At 37.6% G+C, this 25,184-nt stretch overlaps 1 protein-coding gene across 8 annotated transcripts in view; it reads left to right on the top strand.

The window, feature by feature from the left end:
• Positions 1-25,184, top strand: part of LOC139670099 (RCC1 and BTB domain-containing protein 2) — a 34,739-nt gene that overhangs the window by 4,745 nt on the left and 4,810 nt on the right. For 3 of the 8 annotated variants that reach the window (XM_071551321.1, XM_071551291.1, XM_071551310.1), the window contains 12 exons: positions 599-691; positions 4,344-4,404; positions 6,545-6,703; positions 7,170-7,320; positions 9,367-9,533; positions 10,189-10,347; positions 11,776-11,883; positions 13,691-13,833; positions 15,547-15,737; positions 18,676-18,802; positions 21,811-21,947; positions 22,558-22,688. In XM_071551321.1, coding sequence (XP_071407422.1) covers positions 4,366-4,404; positions 6,545-6,703; positions 7,170-7,320; positions 9,367-9,533; positions 10,189-10,347; positions 11,776-11,883; positions 13,691-13,833; positions 15,547-15,737; positions 18,676-18,802; positions 21,811-21,947; positions 22,558-22,688 — 1,512 coding nt within the window. In that variant the 5' untranslated portion in view covers positions 599-691; positions 4,344-4,365. Of the gene's footprint in view, positions 1-333; positions 692-724; positions 747-4,343; positions 4,405-6,544; positions 6,704-7,169; positions 7,321-9,366; positions 9,534-10,188; positions 10,348-11,775; positions 11,884-13,690; positions 13,834-15,546; positions 15,738-18,675; positions 18,803-21,810; positions 21,948-22,557; positions 22,689-25,184 lie in introns of those variants that run through there. The other 5 variants (XM_071551359.1, XM_071551341.1, XM_071551331.1 and 2 more) reach the window with 3 other exon arrangements.

Below are 25,184 nucleotides of genomic sequence, written 5' to 3'. Positions count from 1 at the left end.
AGGGACCCACAAGGATCATCAAGTTGAACTGTTAGCCCTGCACAGCACCGTCCCTAAGAGTGATACCATGTACATGAAGAAGGAAGATAATTTTGAAAATAGTCTTCCTACAAAGAAGTGTGACCTGTTCAATAAGAGTATATATTGGCAATATTACTGGTCTGATCTTTCCTGCAAAATTGCTTGGACGAGGTAGCATAATGTCATGGCTACTCCAGTAGGAAACTGCTGAGAAATCATGAATTGTGAAAGTTATGTTCCTTTCCTAAAAGTCTCAAGTCTCTTCTTTCCTGTGACTTTTTCCTTTTCCCTAAGCCTGTGGTTAGATTCCTTGGGGAAGAAGCTGCAGACAGACCTTTGATTCAACAGATGAGATTCATAAATGCTCAAGTTAAGTGGGAGGAAATACTAAGTGGAGTTCTGAAAATTTTTGTTTGCTTGCCAAGTTCCCAGAGAAAGAATCTACAAGAATGTTTACATTCAAATGAGTCAGTGAACCTGTTTAAATATTTGGGGTTAAATGTCTTAGACTGCTAACAGATCTTGGCTGTTAGAATTAGTATTTATGTTCCTTAACCCAGTCTTATCTGTACTGCAGAAGTGTGTGTGACTTACCCGAAGACCTGCCATGGCTGGACTGAAACGGGGGTCAGAACTTTGAAATTCCAAGACCTGAACTCAGACTGCCAGAGTATGCTGTCCAGATTATTAATTGTACTTGGATTCCAGATGAGAGATTTGTGAAAGTTTAGTATAAATGCTTTTCTAGCAAAACACTGTACTCTTCCTCAAGAAATGGATGTTTACATTAATGATGTTTTCTTTAGATCTGCACTTTAGTATTTTTGGGGAGAACAGAGCTAGTGAAAATTATTTAAAGTTTTAATACATGGGAAATACTCCCATCCATTCTGAAATAAGTATTGCATTTTTTTTAAATGTAGTGGCTAGCTATTTTAGAGGTAGGTTTTTTAGCAATTATGTGAATATTGCAAGATTTAGTAGAGGAACAAACCTGATAACTTGTCTGAAATAGCTAGGCTATGTTTTCTTCTGTATCTGATTTACTCAGATATGCAAGTTCTTTTCTTTTTCATTTTTTATTAAAGTGCAGGGTTTTCTGTGCTTCCCTCTGCATATACAATAGTTATTTTTCTGAAGGGAAAATCCTTACCAGTAGGCCAATATGAGTCATCACTAGTATTTTAAAGATATACAGATAAGAATGATTCTTAAACAGGCTTAATAGTGTCTTTTTGTCTTGTCTTTGGTTTGGGGTCCCATGGTGAATATGTACTCTTAAATCAATTACAAGTTTTTAGAAAGAACACCTTTGCAGCAGACATGTGGCAATCAGTACATACTTGTACTAGAATACATGGATTTGAATAAAGGAATAAACTGGTATAATTTGAGTCACCCCATGTATGCCTGTGGGGTTGCTCAGAAGTGTGTGGCTCGTCTTTGCGAACAAAGATTTGGGCAGGGCTCTCCCCACATGGGTGTGCCCTTCCAGCCTGTGCAGTGGATTTTAGGTGAGGCACAGCATGCGCAGAACTGGCCCCACCATTTAAGTCCTGAGGTCCATCTGCCACGGCCGAGCGAGCTTGGACAGTGACAGGGAAGTCCTCTGGACTAGAACCTACAGCACCTGGCATTTCCCAGGAGGTCTCCCATCCAAGTACTAATCCGGGGCTGACCCTGCTGAGCTTCCGAGATCTGACGGGATCGGATGTCAGGGAGGCATTTAACTGCCATGCTCAGAAGTGAGGTGTCTGTGTTTGCAGAACAAACTGAAAATGGAGTTTCAGGGTAATTTTCTCTTAGTTATAGAGAAAATAAAACACAACTTTTGAGTTGTGAGGATATGTAACTGATCTTTGTTCTTGAGAAGTCAGGGCAAAACTATTGGCATGTTTGTGTACCCTGAAAAGTAGTGAACTGGAGCACTTTTTATTAGGTAACTAACAAATAAACTGCTTTTAAAGTCAATCCATGCTTTTATCTGAACAGATGCAATTGAAGTGAAATACTAGAACCTGAAAAATCATGGATATCAGTTACATATCAAACAGCCTGAGGACGAAAATGTGGAATTCTACCTTTATTTAAATCAGAAAATTCCTTTAGGGGTTGAGTGTAGGCTAAGGGTGCCAAGAAGTGCCAATAGCAGCATTGCTAGGGAGTGCTAGAAGTTGATACTGCAAAATACTGGACTGCCTTCAGTTTCACAATAGGACTACTCACAGACTTGAAATTAAATGTTTCAGAACCACAGTTCAGTGGTACAGTCCTGCTCAGACTCTGGGCATGCCAGAGGCTTTCATTAGGTGAGCTGTTCCTAGTTTAAGTAGAGAAAATGTAGACAAATTCTTGTTTGAACAAGTAAGTATGTTGAAGAAAATAAGAAAATAAGAAAATAACAAATTGCTCAACAGCAAGAGCCCAACAAGTTATGCTGTTTCCATGAACCTGTAAAGCATGGTGAGTGACTGTGTGTGCTTATTCAGGGCTCTGCCCAGTTGCACATCATCACTGTCTGGTGCCATTTCGATCTTAGCTGCTGCTCCAGCTTGGCATGGATTCCCTCTAGGTCCTGTGTCAGATCTGCCAGCACCGTGTGGTGTCAGGGATCCCCAAGGTCATCTCCAATAGCAGTAGGTGCTACTATGTGGACAACTGAGTCAGTCCTTTAGTCTGCTCTAGTTGAAAGGGAATATAACTTTGCTTCAAATTATTTCAGTTTGGTTGTGTCTGAGCCTTAAGCTCAATGACAACATAGACAAAAGAGTAGCTGGACTTTCACACATGAGCTGAATTAATCACTTAATGTCCAAACTAAGTGTATAAAATACACTGTGTATGTAGATTTTTGGGTTCTGTTAAAGTGTAAGCTTAACAGTGTGCATATTCAGTATAGGTGAGCTGCAACATTTGCTTGGGGTTTTATTTAATTAAATATTTTTTTTGTTTATTCAGTAAATTAAATTATCTTCATTAATAATACTTAAATCATACTTTCATGTGTTTTATGTCTTTGGCTTAGGTCTTATGTCATAAAGTCTTAGATAAGAAATATGTTTAGCAGTAAGTTAGATCACGTTATGCAGCTTCATTTGATACTTCTTTTAGTGTGGTGTGTGTGTGTGGCTCGGCTTCGCAAACGAAGATTTGGGCAGGGCTGTCCCCACGTGGGTGTGCCCTTCCAGCCTGTGCAGTGGATTTTTTAGGTGAGGCTCAGCGTGCGCAGAACTGGCCCCACCGTTTCAGTCCTGAGGTTCATCTGCCAAGGCCGAGTGAGCTTGGACAGTGCCAGTGAAGTCCTCTGAATTAGAACCTACAGCATCAGGCATTTCCCAGGAGGTCTCCCATCCAAGTACTAATCCGGGGCTGACCCTGCTTAGCTTCCGAGATCTGACGGGATCGGATGTCAGGGAGGCATTTAACTGCCTTAGTGTGGTAGTCCTCTGAAAAGTAACTCAGTAAAATGGTAGCTGGTTTGTTGGATGTTATTCTGCCTGCAGTCAGAATTTTACAGATATGTCATTTTAAGTCAAAGGTAGACATTTTTACCTTTGTCTGAACCAATGAACCTCAAAGAAAATGATGTATACAACTTTCTTACTTGTTGAGTGAAAGAGGCTTGAACAGCTTCCAATCTGCTTCTCATTTTTGCTTGGCTTTATGTTAGGAAATAATGTTAGGATAGTAGAGTTGGGCGTATTTATTTTTGAAGAATCATCTGGTCTGAAAAATCTATTTCCATTGATACTGCAAGTTGTAGAAATTCTATTGGTGATTGACAGGGTTGGCAATATTTTCTGAAGCAGAATGAGTATGTTAACAACTCATAAACCTGAAAAGATAGAAACATTTTTCTAACATTGGCTTTAAGAATGTAAATGGAATAAAAACATTTGAAGGCATAGGCCAGAAGTGGAATCCTCTGACCAGTGTGTTTTTAATTTGCAGAAGGAAATGTCTTGAAGAATTGTGTCACCAAGATTCTCAATTTATTTTTACTGCAATAAAAAGACATTGGAATATTGTGTTCATAAAGCATCTTTCTTTTCAATCACAGTCTGATTAATTTTACTACTTGTTTTAAAAAAAACCAATTTGTCCCAGGATTAATATTTTATATAAGAAAACAGAAGTGCAGAGTTTGTCTAACTGATCATTGTACAGTTGAATATAAAACAAAACCGAGTGAGCTTTTTGTTACTTGTTTTCTCACCCCACAAAATCAAATAGTTCTGGCTTAATATTAAGTGTGCATGGGTTTATAACGTAGTGTTGCAGACATATGATATGGTGGTTTTAACCACATTTTCTCTCTCCAGGGGAACACAAGCGCAAATCCATATGGAGAATGAACCTCCTCCTCAAGGAGTCAGTGGCAAGGTCAGAATGTGAATTTGTATTGAGAATTCTGTAGTGCTCTGCTCAAAGGGAAGAAACTTGGTGCCATTTAGCAGTAGTTTAGTGCATGCTAGTAGCTTTCAAAATAGACAGAAAACAAAAACTATAGGTAGAAAAAAGGATGCTAGCAAAAGAAATCTTGCTCAAATGATCCTCAAAATATTAGAAGAACAATATATTCATATGATTCATCTCTGTATCCTCAGATTCGTATTTAAGTCTGCCTTTCTTGAATTTGTGCCATATAATGACCAAGTTTGTTCACTCCTGGGATATACATATCTAATAGTTCAAGCTGGTTTTCATTTTCTGGAAAACAAATATAATAGAGAAGTGTGTAAGGGAAAAAAGTATTGAAAGGTAAAAGAGTAACTCTTACTGAGTTGAATGTAACTGATAATTCCAGAGACAGGATTTACAGATTTTTTTGTGGATAAAGTTTTTGTTATTTCTTTTGTTAAAAAAATCAGTCATAAGTATTGTCCTGAGTGCTTATTATAAAATTAGTTGGGGATTTCTTCTTTCGGTGTATTCTTCTACTGTTAAGAAATGCTACAATTTAGGGGGGTTTTAACCTGTCAATCCTGAGGGTAGAACTTGAGTGCTTCATAGAGAAGATTACAGAAAAAATTCTATTTAAAATAAATAGCTTCTGACCCATTGAGCACTTGGAACTTAGAGCCCACATTGTAAAGAAACCAATATATTATTCCACTGAAGGAATCTGTACAAATGAAGGGCACCCTGACTGTCCTTTTGAACCTCAGGTTTCATCAGTCCTGAGCAAAAGTGGGATCCAGTTTTGGTGATGCAGTTGGAAGAGTAGTCTGTGATGCTTTCAGTATTCATTAACATATTTTAAGAGGGCTGTAGAATTGATGCTAACCTCTTGACATAAAGCAAATTATCCTGCAAACAGCAGATGAATCAAGACTGAGTCCATCCATGTGGATTCTGGTCCATCTCTTACATCCCTGTTATGTGTCATGGAGGACAGCATTTGCTAGGACTAGCTTGGACCTACTTGCTTGCTGACTTATTTCATAACATGTCTGTTTGTCCAGCTGCCTGCTGCCAAGTGGATTGTGTCAACAGGATCTTATTTCCCTTCCACATGCAAATTTGGCTGAAATTGGTCAGTTATTTGCTGTGAAGAGACAGAGAAAGAACTGTTGTCATCAAAACTGCAGCTTTTTTTCATGAAGATGACCAATCCTCCTTTCCTCTCCTCAGAAGTATATAATACAAAAATGTGTGATTAGCTGCTCTTTGTTTCTTTACAATAGAGAACTTCTTTTTAATTCAGGATTAATTTAGGGTTTAATTTTTGAGTTTCAAATGTTATCTGTATTTCTGTGTACATTCTTTCATAGTAAGTGATACTAATCAAAAGACCAATATCCTTATGAGTGAGATAGCATGCTTCAGACTCCAAACTAGAATCTATTCACATCTTTATTTCACTTAGAGGTAGAAAACAATATGTGGTGTAATGGATCATTTTATAAGTCTCCTGGAAATAAACTAATGGTGCAATCCTCACTGTTAGGTGGTGAAAGACATCACACGTTCAGTAGGTAAAATCTGTTCTTGCTTATCTTCTGATCTGGCAAGCTCTTCTGTTCCATCCAGAGGCTATTTTAATTTTGGTAAAGAAAATTTAATGCACATGCTGTGCAAAATTTGCTGTTAAATTTTGGCACTGTAGCATTTTTTTGCTTTATGCTGTACTAAAGCAGTTGAAATGTTGTGTGAGGTTCAGATGTTAGCTTGACTAATTTTGATGTTGGGACAGATCTGTTACTCCTTTTCTTTAACTATAGACTTATCATTTGTCCTTGGGTAAGCTGGAAAATGTTCAGTTATTAGAAGTCTGTTTACATAAAATGTAAATATTCTCAGGAAGTTCCCAAAGACTCGATAATTGTGGAAACACAGAAGTAATTCTCATGAAATTATATATTTTGTTTGTTTATTTTAATGTCTTCCTTTCAAGTATTGTTCTAGAATTAAAACACTGGTTCATGGTTTATAAAGGAGATAGTGATGTTTCTCTATTTTTTTACTGTGCAAAAACATACATTTCTGTGTAGGTATTTGATAGCATTTTTTACCATACCAGGTCTTGGAGGCAACGTTATTGTCAGCCCTGAAGATGCTGGATGTTGGGAAATGGCCAATTTTTTCTCTCTGTTCCCAAGAAGAGCTCAAGTTAATTCGTCAAGCCTGTGTATTTGGCAGTGCTGGTAATGAAGTGTTGTATGCAACTGAAAATGATGAGGTAATTGTCCAGGAGTCTGTGTGAACATAGCCTGTTTCATCACTTATGTGTCAAGTTATTCTGAAAGCCAGTACTATGACAGTATACTAGGGAAAGTTGCATGCAAGAATGGCTGATTGTTTTGTGTGCTACTAAAACATTTTTGGTGTAAATTAATGGCTTCCTCCCATAATCAGAGGGCAAGGAAAAGATGGAGTTAGGCATTTCTTGCAAGTGCATAGTGACAGAATGAGACACAAACTGGAAGATGGGAAATTCTGATTCAGTACTACAAAAAAGAATTACCATAAGCGAATCCTGGAGGAGTTGTGGGATTGTTGTCCTTGGAGATGTTCAAGAATTGACTGGACACAGCCTTGAGTCAACTGATCTGTTTAGATCTTTGTTGAGCACAGGGGTGGACTATGACCTTTGGAGGAGTCTCCATTCCAACCTAAATTATAAGTCTGTGATTCTTTTATAACAGGTCTTTGTGCTTGGCATGAACTGCAGTGGGTGTTTGGGAACAGGAGACATGCAGAGTACTATTGAACCAAGGAGGTTAGATTCCCTGTGTGGCAAAAAGATAGCCTGCCTGAGTTATGGAAGTGGCCCTCATGTTGTTCTTGCTACAGAAGGTAAAGTATTGTCTGAATATCATTTTTCTGATAGTCCACTTCATTCAACAGGTGTGAAAGGTCTGTGCTGCTAACAGAGAGAGAGTGCTAGGAAAGTTATTCTGGGCTGTTAATTCCAACATATTTTCACTGGTGAAGATGACATGTCAGCCAGCTTTGTTTATAGCTTGTTATTTTCAAAAGATTTTCAAGCTCTACTTAGATCTTGTAACTACTATGGTTTTTTCTTCACTTTTCAGTTACATTTGGAATTTCTGATTGCTTTTGAAATGCATTAGTGGGTATATTATGCCCTCATGTTCTTGTGCCAACACTGCCCTTCAGCTAAAATTTGTCTTTTCTCTCCAATATCTACTTTTGGATGTGCTTTCAAGACCCATTATGTTGACTCCCAGCCTTTTGTTTCCTGCATTGGCACTCTATTATCCACATCATGGTAGTGGCCCCTCTGTTCATAATTATTCTCAAAGACAAGTTAATAATACTGTGTTTCCAGTGAGATTCTGTTAGAGCCTGATTGATGATATTCACATTTGTCTCTCTCCATTAATGAGAGGAAATACTTTTGAGTAGTCTAGATTAGATGACTAAAAGTAGGTGAGGGGATTGATGTTGTAAACGTGTTCTTTATATTCAATTATGTACCACCATTTTCTCTAGTCTCCATGATAGATCATTCTGCATCCTTTTTTATACATATATCTATATTACTCTGAGCTCTGTTTCTGGCAGTTCTCATTGACACACTCATACTTCTTGCCCAGATGATGAAGTATTCCGAAAGAGGAGGTCCAGAACTGATCCTTGATGATTTTTACTCATAACTGCACTCTCATGAATAACTTCCATTCAGCACAGCCTTTTTAAACCAACCTTTCAAGAAAGCCATTATGTATTTCATAATTATTGTGCTAATGTTGTCATTTACAGTATGTCGTATGTTTCTGTGTGGCTGTTTCAGTTTCAATGAAATTTGTATTGACATGTTGGTCAAACAAAGAAAATGTTTTTTGACAGAGTAAAGTAATTATTATGGTTATTATAGAGAAATAATTGTTTAGTGTAGCATATTTTGCCTTTGCAGTTCTGAGGGAACCCTTCTTAGGGATAAGAAGGAGTTTGGTGATCTTAGAAATCGAATGGAGCTGTATATCAAACCCAGCCCTTCTGCAATAACGGCATAATTTAGGTTTAGAAAATGATGATAATGATAGACAAGATGGATGTAGCAGAGCTATTCTTCAAGTCCTGTGCTACTGTAACTACAAAACACTTGATTTAAAAGACATACAAGAAAATGAGTATGAAAAGGTGTTAACCTTTATAGGTAACAGGGCAATATATGTACACTAAAGAGAATTGGGAGTAGTACCTGGTAATATCTGTACTCTACTGACTGTAAATGCTTAGGAACTGCAAAAAGTGACCAGGCTTGTGTTTCCTTTAAACAGAAGCTTTGTTTCTATTGCCAGTTGGAGACAGAATTTTGCACCAGGTCAACCATTGGTCTGACACAGTCAGACATTTCTCACAGTCCTAATTTTACTGGTATGTTTTTCAAAACACTGGACATGAACAGTATGTTTAAATAAGAAGTAATTAATATAATTTTTATTAATAAGTAGTACTAGGTTTTTCTTACAAGTACCCTCATGCATATTGTAGGGAAATGAAAGCTTATTATTTGAATTTTCCAAAGTGGGAAACAGTGCCAAGGCATAGACAAGAAACTTGAATGAATTGTTAATAACAAAGAAATTGAAGTAAAGGCTGTAATTTCATTCTTTTCTTCTCTGTATTTTGCCATCCCTTTTCTTGTAGCAATGTTTTTCTTTACTAAGATTGTGGTGATACAAGCCCTTTGGATTTCTGGTTAACACTGTGTGGTATGTCCATGGGCTGAAGAGCCCCAAAGGGTATATATGTATTTATGCACTTAAATATATGTATAGTTATTGAATTTGACTTTTCAGTTTGTAATTTTATGTTGTGTACTCAATGGAAAATTAGAGATTTTAAAACCAGCTCTTTATATTTTTGTTGCAGAAGGAGAAGTGTACACGTGGGGTCATAATGCTTATAGTCAGTTGGGCAATGGTACAACAAATCACGGTTTCATTCCTTGTCAAGTCTCTACTAACTTGGTGAACAAGAAAGTCATTGAAGTTGCCTGTGGCTCTCATCATTCTATGGTGTTAACATCTGATGGAGAGGTGAGAATAGCAGGAATAAAATACTTGTTTTCTCTTAATGAAACTCACATATGTGAGAAACAGAAAACATTCTGCACCTATAGCATTAAAGCTGTCTTCACAGTACTGATGCAACACAAGTGTTTGATAAAAATTGAAACCTGTTAGGGTGTGGCTGCTTTGAAGTGCATGCAGATTTTTGTGCGACATCTGCTTGTAATACCAAATTATGATTTCTTTATAGGGAGTTCTTTCCTATGCTGTATGCTACTGTAAATGCTTAATGACATTAAAGCTGACATTGATGTTAGTAATTCTATCTGCCAAAGTAAAAAGTTTCCTGTCATTTACTTTGAGGTTCCATTTGTGCCAGTTAGCCATTTGCTTTGGGCTCTGGAAAACTAGAAATGGATTCTTTCCAGCATTAATGCAGTTGTTGTGTTGTCTCTTACCTGTGAGTGGAGGAACATAAAAGAATGGAATATATAAATAGTTAGATTGTCGTATTTTTGTTAGAAGCAGTTCAATTGTAAACCTATGTACCTTCCTAGATCTGTAAAAGAATACATCCACTTGAAGTTAAAATACAATTTTTTATGCATATCACTGTTTCTTGAATATGTACTTTGAACTGTATGTTACGTAGCTGTCTTTTATGACAATTCTCTTGCAACAGGTATTCACATGGGGTTATAATAACTCCGGCCAGGTTGGATCTGGTTCAACAGCTAATCAACCAATTCCTCGAAGAGTTACCAGCTGCCTACAAAATAAAATAGTAGTTAATATAGCGTGTGGACAGATGTGTTCAATGGCTGTGGTGGAAAATGGAGAGGTAAGAAATTTGAAGGGAATTTTTGCTGAATTTTATTTTATGTAATATCTTGGCATGTAGATAATTTTGGGAAACCTGGTGGTAATGACCTACTACTCAGAAAAGAAGTGTACCTTTCCAGACTCCCTCAAGTCTACCTGATGGTCCCACTCCCAAAAACCTTTATCGTAAATTGTCCTGCACATTCTGACGTACTTAAACACACTCTCCTATCCATGCTGATTGTGGTTTCTTCTTTAGACAGGAGGTAGAGTGAAACAGGTAATATTGTTCACTAAGGTTTGGTTTAAGACTTTTCAGTTTCTGTGATTACTCACAAAATTTAGCAGCTGTTACTTAATCAACTATTGAAGTGGCTTTGAGCTGTAGGAGTTCAAGTATCAAATTTCAAGTTTAGTTGAAAATACAGTTCTAAAGTAAAAATAGCATTGTGAAGGTCAGGAGATTTTATATATATACATATTTATATAATATCATGGATTTACTGATTTTTAGAGCTGATATGATATTCTAGCAAAAATGAAAGTGCTGATTAATACATTAGCCCACTGCTGTCTTTAGCATTTATAGACAAATTATTGTCTATACTAGAATCTTAAGTATTGAGTGTGAGAATAATCAGTGAATGGTATTTTAATTTTCAGTGCTCATATACACACACTTTGTCTCAAGAGAAAACAAAGAAAATGAAAACACATTGCATATATTTGTTGCACTACAGTATCCCTTGAATCTCTCTCATACTTCTTTATCCTCATTGCAAAGATGCAAAGAGATTGTAGAGTTCTTTTTTCCTGAGTTGGTATGAGCTGAAGATTTTTGGCATTCTACATCCTCTCTAGCTTCATTTCAGTTTAGAACTAAGTAGCTATTCACTGTTTGCAGTAGAACATATGTTGCTGAAATTATCAAGAGCTCAGTATTTCCCCCTTTTTTTTTCATTTATGGCCTAAAGCTGCCTACTCAAACTGTTGTGCATAGCTTCCAGTTTATACTTGTTTTAGTGTGTTACCTTTTCTGTTAGAGGATTTTGGAATGAGAAATGAGCTCTGTGCAAAAGGGAAGGATGATGCTGAATTTGTGCTGGCAAGCACCCATATGAATCACTTATTTTCTGTTCTTCATATTAAAATATTGTAGTCTTACATAATCTAACTCTTAAAGAGCAACATGAATGTGGAAGTTTAGAATTCTCAATGAGTTGGTATTTTAAAGTGCAGTGCAGAAAAACATGTATGTGTGTAAATATGTACACTTATATGGGTATGTATGTGTGTGTTTGTGTGTATCTACATATAAAATACAGATCCTAAAATGTGGCGAGAGAAATAATGAAGGAAATTATTATTCTGACTATGAAGTGGTTGTATTGCTTTCCAAAGAAGTAGATAGCAGCAAACAGTTAAAAATGCCTGTCTCTGTTCCAAGGTCTATGTCTGGGGTTACAATGGGAATGGGCAGCTCGGACTGGGCAGCAGTGGCAACCAGCCTACGCCGTGCCGCATCGCAGCTTTGCAGGGCATTCGTGTGCAGCGGGTACGTGTGTGATGCGCCATGGCAAACCCTGTGGGAACCACTGAGAGTGTCCTAAGGCATGTGCCACATTTGAAGGAGGTAGTCCTTTATCTCCCTGTTTGAAGTGCCATTTGTCAGAGTCAAAAACATGTGTCCTAAGAGTCTTTCTGGGATATCCTATTCTTTGTTAACCCCTGCCTTCTTTTCTGGAAAAACGCTGCAGTTTAGCATTTTGTCTGTCTTGTAGAATGAATTTCAGTTTTAGAACTGCATTGCAGCTACACTAACTAACTGGTGTTTGGAGTCTGAACAAATTGTCTCCAATTGCTTTTCATTTGCTATGTTTTCATGGTTAGTCTTGGGTCCTGGCAGTTATTACACTTTACCAATAGCTGGACTGCCATCAGTATAACTGGCAAACTGGTAACTTATTTTGACTGGTAAGAAATATTTACAGTAACTGCAGAATTGATACTGAAAGTTTTTATTTGATTTATCCAAAATAGAGGATACTATTTGTTAGAAAACAAGGGGTTTTAAGGTAGTGACGATTTAGAGGAGTGTTTTGAATTTTGAATTGTATTTATTGCATTTACTCAGGAAGGTGAGGGATTTTTTTCTTAAGCCTTTTAAAATAAACTAATTTAATTACATAGCTTTACATTCAGTGCCTAGGATGTCTACAGTAGCTTTCCTGGTAACATTTGCTGTTGGAGAGTAACAAAATAAAGTGAGTATTATGTTCCCCCATATTTATTTTTGAATTTAGATAGTGAGTGCTTCAGTAAGTTTGGCTTAGATCCTATTTACATCCACTTCATTTACTTGATGTTGATTAATACCATGTTGTAGACCTCCAATCAGTAAGTAAATCAAGATCTATTTCATTTAAAACACATTCTTGATGGATGTCTGTGGACTAAGTGTACTACTTATGGTATATCTGCTTTGCAGATTATATAAAGATATGTGAGATAGTTTTGAACCATGTAAATTGGTTCTTGATAGCCATCTAGCTATACTAAGGTACATTAACTCAAGCTGAGCAAGACTTACAGGCAGTGTTGCCACTGTGTATCTGTCTGTGTGTGGGACATGTGTTGAATATGTAAAGTGCATATTTGAGCAACTTTATGTGAAGTACCTGAGAAGGCAGCTCAGCAGGACTGAGTGGGTTTCCACAAGAATTTGTGAGCTGACACAGCTGTGTGTTGCCATCAAGATGGAGAGTTTCCTCTCTTCCCTCTCTTTCCTGGCTGATTGCTCCAGTTGCTTACCTTGCATGGGCTCTGGTGGTCATCAGGCCTTACTGTGAGAGTTTTCTTCCAGCAATATAAGTTCATGGAATCACAGAATGGTTTGGGTCGTCAGGTACCTTAAAAGTCATTTAGTTCCAACTTCCCTTTCACTGGACCAGTTTGCTCAGGGCCCTGTCCAACCTGTTGAACACTTCCAGGGTTGGGATTTTGTTTCAGCAGAGGGTCCAGTGAACATTAGAGCTGGCACAGGAAGGGGACGGTTTTGTGTGTCTGGAAGTCAGGGACAAGAGGAGCAGGTATGGAGACCTCACCTGTTTTTACAGTGGTAAGCTATTCACATCAGAGCACTTGCCCGTGAAGCAAGGTCAGTGCAAGACAGACAATCTTCATTTTTCTGCATATTGTTTGTATTTGTACTCTTGAGATTATCTGCCAGGATTTCTCATTGGAATATTTTCCTTCCCTTTTTAATAAACTTATCCATATTTACAATTTTTACATTTATCTATCTGTACGAACTTAATGTGACATGAAAATGAGATTTTTTTTCTCCTTATTTTTCCTTGTAGGTTGCCTGTGGCTATGCACATACATTAGTGCTAACAGATGAAGGTCAGATATATGCCTGGGGAGCCAATTCATATGGCCAGTTAGGTACTGGGAATAAAAGTAACCAGTCTTACCCTACAACAGTTATTGTGGATAAGGACAGGTAATACTTAACAGTCTTGCAATCAGACATTAGTTGACATACTCTCAGAAGAGCTACAGAAAGTTATGGTATTTTTAATGTATTTTTGGAAGAAGTAGCCTGTGATTTTTTGCAATGGTTCATCTGCTAAATGGGAACAAAATTTTCACTGAAAGTGCTTGAATCTGCCCCATAATCATCCTTGTGAAAGAGAAACTGGATATTCAGAGTCTGACTGTGCTATTTTGTGCTTCATCTCACACTCTGCTTTAGAGGCCTTAATTGCAGTTTCCCTTCAGTGCTGTAGTTTCATTGTCTGAAGTCAACAATAAAAGTTTTATTGTCTCTGAATGTAAATTGTATTTTAATATGCTACTTTTGACAAGCTCACACAGAAAAAGTGAAGAGTGGACATCTGCAATTGTTATGTGTTATTACTGCTATTAAATCAGGCTCATAACCCAGGAGAGAGAGAAAGGGAGAAGTTGTTTCTTGGCATTGTTGCCTACAAATTAAGCTTATATTTTTGCAAGTGAAGTATTTTCCTTAAGTCTCTGATAGGGAGCAGAACAGTTATTTCTATTGCTGTTGTAAAGCCATGTATGTATATGGCCAGAAATCTTCATTGTTCTAGACCAAGGTCTTGATTTTGGCCTCCTGTTGTGAATAAGGAAAGTGAGATGTCCCTCTTAACCTCTCCACTCTGGTGGTGAGACATGGCCTGATCTTGAACGTTGCTATTTGGTTGTGTATCTTTGTGTTTTTGCTTAAAACGTAACTGATTTTTTTCCCAGACACTTTGGCAACAATTTAAATGTTATATTTTAATACAAGTTTTAGTGTTATATGCTGCCTTTCCCTTTTGTTGGCCAGAATATGCATTCTTGGTGTCAATGAGAATATTGCCTCAGTAAAGCCTGCAAGATTTGTGCATGCAGCTTTAAACAAGTTGTTTTCCATCCATTTTCCCCAGGCAGCTGGGAAAACAAGCCATAGTTCAGACTGTGAAACAGTGGATTGTGTAATGTTGTACACAGTGAGAGTTTTGAAGTCCTATATCAACCTTTGGATTAGAGAGAGAGCCTAGCTAAATAACACTTAGAAACAGCTTCAAGTGCTGTTTGGTTCTAATTTTTAATTTTCAAAATCAAAGTCCATTAAACATAATAATTATATGAGTAATGACACCTCAGTATTTTAATTAAAATAAGTATATTTGAATCTGTAGTTTATAGCTGTTACCAATAAGCAAGCAGAAAAAAAGGTTTTCATTAACTTTCAATTATCCGCAGAAATGCTAATTCCTTTTTTTTTTCTGTAATGCCTCCTCATTTCCTTTTTTCATCTTCTCCAAGTATTTGTTCTCTACAGCTTAATGCAGCCACTCACCTCACTGCCCAGCACCACTGAGGACATTCAGAGACCTGAAACTCATCATAGCTTTGCTTGAGGGAGCTAAGGGGGTCAGCAGAGCGTGTGCTGCAGCAGATACACAGCTCTGCTGCGAGCGTCTACTTGCTCCTGAGTTGCTTTTCCACAAAGACACTTTCTGAGTGCATGCTATTTGAAGAAACATTGATAGCCCTTTTAATTTTGCTCTGTCTGATCAGAAAACACTCAGGCATGCTTACAAATACGTTTTGCACCAGAAAGAGGAGGTAGTGAGCTTATGCACTGCATTTTGTTCTTATGAGAGTGACTTGCTGTTTTTAATTTGTTTGCTTGTAAATTCAGAGTTATAGAGATTGCAGCCTGCCACTCTGCCCACACGTCGGCTGCCAAGACCCAGAGTGGGCAGGTGTACATGTGGGGCCAGTGTCGGGGGCAGTCCGTGACCTTCCCTCACCTCACCCACTTTGCCTGCACTGACGATGTGTTTGCCTGCTTTGCCACCCCTGCCGTCATGTGGCGCCTGCTCTCAGTAGGTGAGGTGAAATACTTTCTGTTCTGACATCTTCTAAGTAGAATCATTAGTTCATAAAACAGTTGCATATACTCAAAGCCTAAACTTACTTCCTTGCAAAAATTTATACTGGGAAGCATAATCATAATTACATATTACATATATGTAAATGTTAATATGGAATTATAAAGAATTGCTAAAGACTGAAGGCAGTGCTAAGTAATTGTCTGTTTTACTGATGTGATTCATTTCTATGGGGAAATGCCTTAGGTTTGAGGGTTTTTTTTCCGTGTAACCTGTGTACGTTACTGACCAGTGGTGAGTTTGAATTTGGAGATGTGAAAAAGCCAGGGAGAACATTTAAGAATTTTGAAGCTTTCTTTGATGCCCTTAAGTAGACTAGTAAGGCTTGAGGGACCCAAATTCTTATGTTCAGAATTGGCCACAGACACTTAGTCTCATCACAAGTGATTATGATCTGGGCTTCTGAAGAGGCCAGTTGTTGGATCTCAGATATTTGATTAAGATCTGTCTTGCTGGCCTTGACAGGAAAGAGTTAAGTATACAGCATTGCCTAACAGAGAGCTCATTCTTCAGCTACAGTTCAATCCCATAATGGCCACTAATAAAGTTACTAATTTTGCTGACTTAGTGAAAGATGACACTCTTGGGGCTGTCCGTGGTGTCATCTGGGAGCTTAAGCTGAAAACTAGAATGCAGCAGTGTGTTAATTTGTGATTTGACCTGTGCTGAATTCATCATGCTTCATCCCACTTCTGCACTGCATTCATAATTGCTCTTGTGTTGCTGCATGGCACCTTGGGAGTAATTTTTGACTGTAGCAGCATCCTGGTTTTGGGGGGATTTTTTTGACCTCGACTTCTTGGTTGCTTTGGCAATAATGCTACAGCACTCGAGCAAATTGTATGAAAGCATAAGGTGAAACCTTACAGGAGGAACAGATTATTTTTAAACAAAACTAGTTTCAGCTACACTTACCCACATTGCCAAGTGGTCTGTCTCGTATCCTGTCATAATAAGGTGTATTCAGGTGGTCTGAACAGGGTTCCTGGTGATGACACATGATAAAGGATGCTGACTATCAGGCCTTATCATGCCTCCTGAATTTAAGTTAGGTGACTCTCTGCTGGTTTCGGATGTGCCTTTTTGTATGCTCTAGGAGCTGAGAGTGACAAGTGTCTTCATCCTGTCCCACCTTGGCAAGCTGTTAGGACTGACTCACTGTTGTTTGTCATCTGAGCTATGAGAATTTTCAGGCAGCTGCGTCCCAGGATCTTGTATCTGCTGAACTAGGTGCCACAGGCCTCTGCCATGCTTACAGCCCTTCTCTCTGTTTTCTTCTGGTGCTTCCACACCCAGGCATTCCCATTCATTCCCCGTTTGTGGCAGTTCTAACATTACTAATACATTTCGTCGCACTGGCTGTTAAGGAGTTTTCTTGGCTTTGTGCCTTGTCAGTGTGAACTGCCTCTTCATTTCCTTCCTCTGGTTCCCCCTTAACTGCTGTAACAAGTGAAAGCATCTATTTTCCCTCTAAGAATTTCAAAGCTGAACTCCACTATAGTCATTTTTTCCTCCACTGGCTGTAGAAGTCATCTGGACACGTGTGTTGGAGGACATCTGGATGGCAACTTTGAAGAAGAGCTTCAGCTTTGCATTAGTGCTTAAAATGATTACTTGTTTGGATAGCAGAGGTCTGAATAAATAAACAACATGTTATACAAAATAAGAACTGACAAAGTATTTTACAGTAACATTTTTTATTTTATCACTACATTGGATTTCTCTCCCCCACCCACTCCAATCATTTTACCTGTAACCCATCACACTTCAGTAATATTGCCCTAATTGGGTATAGCTGAACATAAATGACATTCTCTAAATTAAATTAAAAATTATTGTGCTAAACAAAGAGTAACAGTATCAAAGTGTGTGAGTATATGCTAACTTTTTTCTGGAGTTTGTGGAGAAGGTCTTTCCATTTCCAGCAGAATACTATTCTCATTTCTAGTTTGGTAGATTACAGGACCTAGCATTTATGTAATTTTCTGTAGAGAACAACTAATTAGTGACCTGCAAGATTGAATAAACCCATAATGTGTATTTATATGGTAAGAAGACAAAATGTTTTCAGTGTTAAGAATGAGCTTTGAGGGGGTGGGTTGTTGATTTTTTTAAAGAGGATAGTTCTCTGAGACTGCCAGATACGGTGGAGATTTGGATCAGTTCAGGAGGTAAAAAGTTTTACACAGCAAGTGGTTGACTTTCCAAAGCTGTCTGGTAACTTTATAATGCAAATGTCACATGCAGAGTGGGCTATCCATACATACAACACAAACAGGAATATGCAGATATTAACACAGGGTGCTTCTAACATCATTAAATCTTGAGAAAACTACTCTTTTTGAGTAGACTTATAAGTGTTGGTATTTACTTTTAGGGATTTTGTGCTAGGCAGTTTCACTGCAACCCATGTATTTGTTAAGCAAGAGATTTATTTTTGCTGTAAGATAATATCTCCTTGTGGAAGCATTTAAGAAAATTTTATTGTGATTTTTTAATTGACCTTTTGGGTATCTTATAATAACCAAAACTTTTAATTTGGAATAATTTTGGCTGATGACATTTTTCTATCAAATGCAGCAGTAAACTTCTGAGACTAAGTTTTTTTCTGGCCTTAGATAGATAAATTAGAGGAATGAAATGTACAGGTTTTTTAATAGAAATGTTTACTTGGAGTAGGAAGCTTCTAATGACTAAAGAAAGGTGCCTTTTCTTTGCTTTTCTGGGGCTCATGCAGAACACATCTGCTGAGGATTTTTACTAGCCTTAGGGAGACATCATATTTATTAGAATATTGCTGACAGATACCCATGATGTTGTAATGGGAGATACTTGTATTGTTTACTGCTTACTATGAAGTCCCCTTTTTATTCTAGAGCCTGATGACCACCTAACAGTAGCCCAGTCACTAAAGAAGGAATTTGACAACCCTGAAACTGCAGACCTGAAGTTTCTAGTGGATGGAAAATACATTCATGTTCATAAAGTTCTTCTCAAAATTAGGTAAGGCACAAACTGTATATAAACTATGTAAACTAAACCGTGTTGTATAGTCCACTGTGCTGAGTCAATACAGCAAAAAAATCTTAATTTTACAAACTCCCTTTTCTCTGAGCCATGGGATTCACCTGCTATTCTTCACTGTTAGTCTCTTTTCCTCGCCTCGTTGCTCCTTGTAATTACCAAATATGATGCTTACTACCAGCCTTTTCATCACTTCCCTCCATCTGACATTTATTCTCTGTGCTACCTAAATGGCCTTGACCTTGATTTCCAGTAAACTTTTTCTACTGAGGAAAAGGATCGCTTCCTTCTCCTGTCTTTTCAGGACTTTGAATTAGTTTTAACTCCTTTATATGCTTGGCTTCCTGCAGTGAAATGAATTGAGGGGTTTTGTGCTTATTCTTTCCTTCCACAGGACCCTTCAGTTGTTTCAGTAATTTCTGTGGGTGCTATTCAGTTATCTTTTTTCCCCCCTTTTTTATCAAATGTCTTGTCCTACTTGTTTTAAACAGTCTAACTTTTAAAGTGGATTCTCTTTTGGTTTTACAGCTTTTTGCAAGTTAACACCACTTTACAGTGAGATGACATACACAGATCTACAGAGTGCTCACATTATTATTAACATGGAGAGATTGGTTTGCTACTGCTGAAACAGTTTCTGCTGGGATATTCTAGAGACACTGCTTTGGATCTCTTCTGCCTTGCTAACTGCTTCTACTTCATCCTCCTCATTGTTACAATATTTTTTTCTCTTTGCTATTTTCTTTGTCAAAATGCTTGGCTATCTCATCCTGTTTATCACCACTTTCATCTTCCTACTTTTGCTTCTGAGTCATGATAGTGATTTCTTGTATATTACTGTGCAAAATTAAAATTTCGTGTAATTTTTTTTTTATCTTTTCTGCTCTCCTCCTACTACTCCAATTACCTGTATTGCTGTTTTCTTTGCTTTAGTGGATTCATTGCTTATACATTATACTTGTGCCTATAGTCCACCCTCTTTGTTTGGAATGCCATGTGTCCTCCATCAGTTACCTCATCAAATCTCATGTACCCCCAAAGTATTCCTGATGTTCTTCTTCCAGATAATCAGAGTATATGTAACTTTTTCTTACTTCTTTTTTCTTGCTCTATTTTCTCAGACTATATGGCCTTCTGTGAAGGAAAGTTGTCTAATTCTAAAGTGAATTTAAATATATGGCATTATCATAATTATATGGAGGAATAATAAAACATCAGGCAGTCTGTAAAATTAGTATTTTCTTTGAGTCTCATGATGCAAGTGGATCAGAGAATAATGTATTTAAATGGTATTTTGCAACATTTGGCCTATTCAGAGCACTGTCATGAAAGCAGTACTGGTAAAAGTTCCTCTGCATTATCCAGTCATTTCTTTACTACTTAAGAGGACTTTTTTCCATCCTGTTGTATCCTGTTCTTGAACTAGATCCCACTGTTCGTGGTTATTGGCTTGTGATGGTGGTGAAATGTTGGGGAATGGCCCTCTCAGTGAGAAGCAGCCACACACTGCAGAAACAGATACATATGAGCATGTGGGTGGGATTCATCAGCTTTGCATTTAGCCAGCCAAAATTACATTTCTGGCCTGTCTCCACTGAGGGAGAGTGAGAAGGAGACACTCCAGAGGATGAGTCACTCCAAGATACTTTGCAGACTGGAGGATGTGTACTAACCAATTTTTATTTATTTACTTATTAATTTTTAAGGGAGCAATGTGCACCACCTTCTCTCTGACTATTGTGTGGTACCATTGGAGCAACAGACCATTCCCAAGGTCTGTTCCATGCTGGATGGATAGCATGGTCACCACTACTTAACTTGAGACTCTGGGAAGCAAAGCAATGGGGTTTGGTCTGCCTCTCCCAATGCCAGAATGTGGTAAAAGATGTGGCAGAAGCTAGATAATGACTTTATTTCTTTACAAATTTGACATGAGGGTCCTTTATTTTTGTAAAAGTCCCAAAATACTAAGCAAAAATTTCTTTCAATAACCAGTAAAATCAAATGTGAAGAAGTTAACTTAAGTGATGATTAAATAATTATTTTTTATTTTTATTTAAGTGATACTGTCTTTGTTGTAGTTTTGTCCCAGAGACATTAAAAGGAAACCATCCTACTTGTTATAGAAAAGTTTTAGTAGAAGAAGAGAAAAGTGAGATGATGGAGAGTTGTAAAGTATGATAGTATAAAAAAGTGCAATTAAATTGTGGTTGTTATAGGAAAAGTTGTCAGAGGTGATGATGTTCATTGACATCAACAAAAATTTTGAAAACAATGCAGCTATTAGGATGTTTTTTAAGGAACAGTAAGTTACAGTGCATTGTAAGTTACTGTAAATTGCAGATTGTAGCTGTCAAAGGCAATGCTTTGTCCTTGTTTGTATCTGTCACAAAAGTGTTCAGACTTAAAAGGAAAAGGTTTTGAAAGATCTGAATGAGAGTGTCTTCACTTTAAATAATGTAATCCTTGAATATAATGATTAATGCTAAATTGTGTATGGACTCTAGAATAAATTATATCTAAAATTACTAATAATTTCTCTCTTCATTAGGTCATGTTGGAGAAATCAGGGCCAAATCTCAGAATTGTCTAAATTAATTGTAAACTTTATCTGTTACAAGCCAGGTAATAAAATTCACAGTTGATATTTAATTTATTTAAGGAAATTGCATCAAAAACACATGGATAAGCCTTGCAGATATTTTAAGTAGAAATTGAGCCTACCATAAAATATTAATAACAAGCTTAAAATTCTGAATTGTATATATCAAGCTTATAAGGATATAGAAATTAACATGTTCAAACCAAGAAATCACATAGCTGGAGCTTATGCTTGTGTATTTAGTCTGTTACAACTGATTTTTTTTTTTTACCAACTTCATGCTTTTTATTTTTTCTCTTTTTTGCCACCTTCTTTATCAGCTTCTTTACCAACATCTTTCACGCTTAACTCTTTACAGTGTACAATCTTTGTTCATGTTTTGTAGGTGTGAACATTTTCGCTCCATACTGAATAATGATGATGAAATTATAGAAATGAGTGAATTTTCTTACCCTGTTTACCGAGCCTTCCTGGAGTATCTGTATACAGACAACATTAGGCTCCCTCCTGAAGATGCAATAGGTACTTGCCATAAATGGAAATAACTCTAGGTTACTGCTTCTGAAAAGTTTAATCTGTGTGTTGTAACAGGGTGAGGAAAGCAGGGCTTGTTAATTTTAGTTTTATTAGCATTTAAACCTTGACTTTCTCAGTTGTCAGGAAGATGGGGTGCAACAGCAGGAAACACACCCAAGGAGAATGAGTATGGGAATGCAATAAAATCAAAGATGCAAAATGTTCAAAAAGGACTTACTGTTTCTCTTATTAAGAACTGGGTTTTTTCCCCTTAAAAAGGCACTAATACCATCCTGACACTCTTCTGTTTAAGTAGCTGTGGCGATTTGATCATGAATGAAAAGGGAGCTGTTCCCTGCATGAATTTAAGAGGATGCAAGTCAGTAATTGATGCCTAGAATGAGATGCAATACAGTGAACAAGAAAACAGAACATTTGCATAGTAATAAAATGGTTCCTTTTTTGATTGTCCTTAAACAATGCACACATTATCTGGAGAAAAAAGTAGAACAGGTCTTTGATTAATTCAGCCTAAAACAATAGGGTAATTGATTAATTTGAAAATAAATTAACATGTTTTGCAGCAGGACAGTTAAAACTGTATGAATTTTCATAGGGCTGCTCGATTTGGCAACGCTGTATAGAGAGAACAGACTGAAAAAGCTTTGCCAGCAAACGATCAAACAAGGCATTTGTGAAGAGAATGCCATTGCCCTTCTTTCTGCCGCTGTCAAATACGAAGCTCAGGTAAGGAGAACTCTTCAGACAAGCAGTTGTTTTCCGAGAAATGAAGCAGCTTAGTATAAACATAACTGCATTTAACTGATGAGGCTTGATTACTGTAGTTTCCCTTTCTCGCTTCCCAGGTGTTTGTTTTCTCCTTTTTAAGCTATTAAAAAGAAAAAAAAAACACCAACAAAAAAAAAGTCAAGCAAAAACCCACAAACCAACCAACCAGGTACTAGTGTTTTCTTCCTGGCCTTTTGGCTTGCACCTGTGAGTCAGGGTTCTTACTCTGCTTCCTGCCTTGTCATCTGGCATGGCAGGGCATGACATGCAAATTTCTTACTGCCATTTACTTCTCTGCCTTTGGATTTTGCACTGCCCTTTCACTCCTTTGGGTTCTACACCTGGTCATTTTGTCTTCTAGTGTCTCGTACAGTCATTCTGGTAATGCCTTTTACAGGCAGTGGGTGAATTTATCTGTAAAGTCCCTCCTTATTTACACTTGTGCTTATATAAAAAATTCAGTTTTGCAGTACTGTTTACAGTGAATTGTGCTGACACAGAACAAATTACCTACTGTTATTACTCTTCCCATATCCTGTCATCGGGTCTGCCCTTGGCTCTGGAATGTGTCACTAGCACTCAACCTTTTATCAGTGCACTGCAAGCACTTTTTTTGTAAACAAATGTTTTCAAAGGTGTTTTTCTTTTGGCAACTTCTTAGTGCTATGCTGATTGTGGAAATGATGATTGGTGGGGTTTATTATTCAAAAAGTCTACTTATGTAATTTAGACTTAGGTGACATTGTTGAGTGAACATGTTGTTTGAGCAGTCCTCATCTTTCTGTTAAGGGTTTCTTCTGCTTTACAAGAATAAAGTTGATATAGCCAAACAGATTACCTGTTAGAGGAGTCAGAGTACTTAGCTGGTTACAATATTTTTATGTTTTAAATACTTCGAGTTTTGCCTTTGCCTGGCTGTGAAACATAGGATGAAGTTTTAAAGGAGAGGCTGAAAGCATAATAACAGGGGTGATTGATATAGCTATACCTTCCAGGTATAGGAAGCAAGTAGAAAGAAGAAACTGAAACAAAAACTGAGTTAAAAATGTTGCAGTAGTCAGTGCTGTATGGAGACAGTGCACTAGAGGAGGTGGATTTGTGTAGGAGTTGCAGAGAGTAGTCCAGAAGTCAGTGAGTTCTGTAATTGAAAGAGGAGATAACAGCAGGTTAGTAGATAATAAGCTTGGCAGCTGCATTGGTAACCAAGGTATTGGTAAAAGAGGGTCTGAACAGCTGAGGCAAAGAGAAGTTGCGTTTTCAGTGTGCTGTGCTGGTACAAGCCCAGCATGTCAGGGAAGAGACTACAGAAAGGCAAGAGCCAATGATTTGGTTCTCGTAACAGCAGATTTTTCAATAAAGGTTTACTCTGGAGTTTCTCCTCTTAGAAGCTTTTCAACAGTTTTGAACATCTGTGAAACAGAAGTATTTTTAGTTGACTCATATGAGGTGAAGTAGTTAGAGTAGTTAAAGATATATTTAGGTGTATTGTGAAATAGTAAAACTAGCCTGAACAAAGTTCTAGAGTTTATAACAGCTGAAACACAATAAAAGGGATTGGCTAGATGACTAATTATATGTTATCCTCCTCTTCCTTCTATGATTCAGTGTCCTACTCTTTCAAAACATGTAATACTTTAACACAATCATCATATGATTCCCCTTCTCTGGCTGCAGCATGTGCCAAACTCAGGAGTGCATTGTTGCCCTCCTCCCTACACCGACAGCTCAAAAAGGGATGTGGTAGAACTGCTTTGGGGAAGCACAGCAAAGATCTCTTTGTCAAAGACATGGGATAGCCTCTGCCCAAGGAATCGTGAAGTAAGCCAGGGTCTTTTCCTGTGCTACATTAATAACAGTAACTCCTGGTTTGAGAACCATGTGCAGTGTATCAGGATTTCAGTAGAAAACCGTCAAAAGAAGGATTATGAAAGAGACCAAATATATTGGAAATTTGAAAAGATAATTTTTTTGTCATTAAATGTGAACACTGCAAGGGAAAGATTATACATCTTGACGGAGGAAATAGACTTGAAACATGGAATCCAAGGAAAATGTTTCAAAGGGAAAATGCACAGGTGTTCTGCTGAGTATCTTGCTACTATTAATCCCCAGGCTGCATGGTTTGTGTACTTAACATAGAATCAAATTGGTGTGGGTTAAGAGACCTCTTTTTGCTGTAACCGTGAAGAGTTCATAGGTCATGGATCATATCACCAATTTAGACTTGCCTTGCTGCTGGCTCCAACTCTGCTTCCTGCAGAAGGTAATTTATACTCCTTCACAGCAAGTTGTTGCATAGGAACCAACTAAAGGAGACTGACCCAGCACATGGAGAGAAGGATTGCTAGTGTTGTGAGTTTGGCTGGGCAAAATTTGCTGCATGAAATCATGGTTGGATGGCTTAATGGCTTGTACCTATCCTGTGCTGAATATCTGAGCATCCTCTTTCAGCCC

This window comes from Pithys albifrons, chromosome 1, assembly GCF_047495875.1.
Source record: "Pithys albifrons albifrons isolate INPA30051 chromosome 1, PitAlb_v1, whole genome shotgun sequence".
Taxonomy (NCBI): domain Eukaryota; kingdom Metazoa; phylum Chordata; class Aves; order Passeriformes; family Thamnophilidae; genus Pithys; species Pithys albifrons.
Note: the sequence above shows the minus strand (reverse complement) of the source record. Positions and strands in the feature narration are given on the sequence as shown.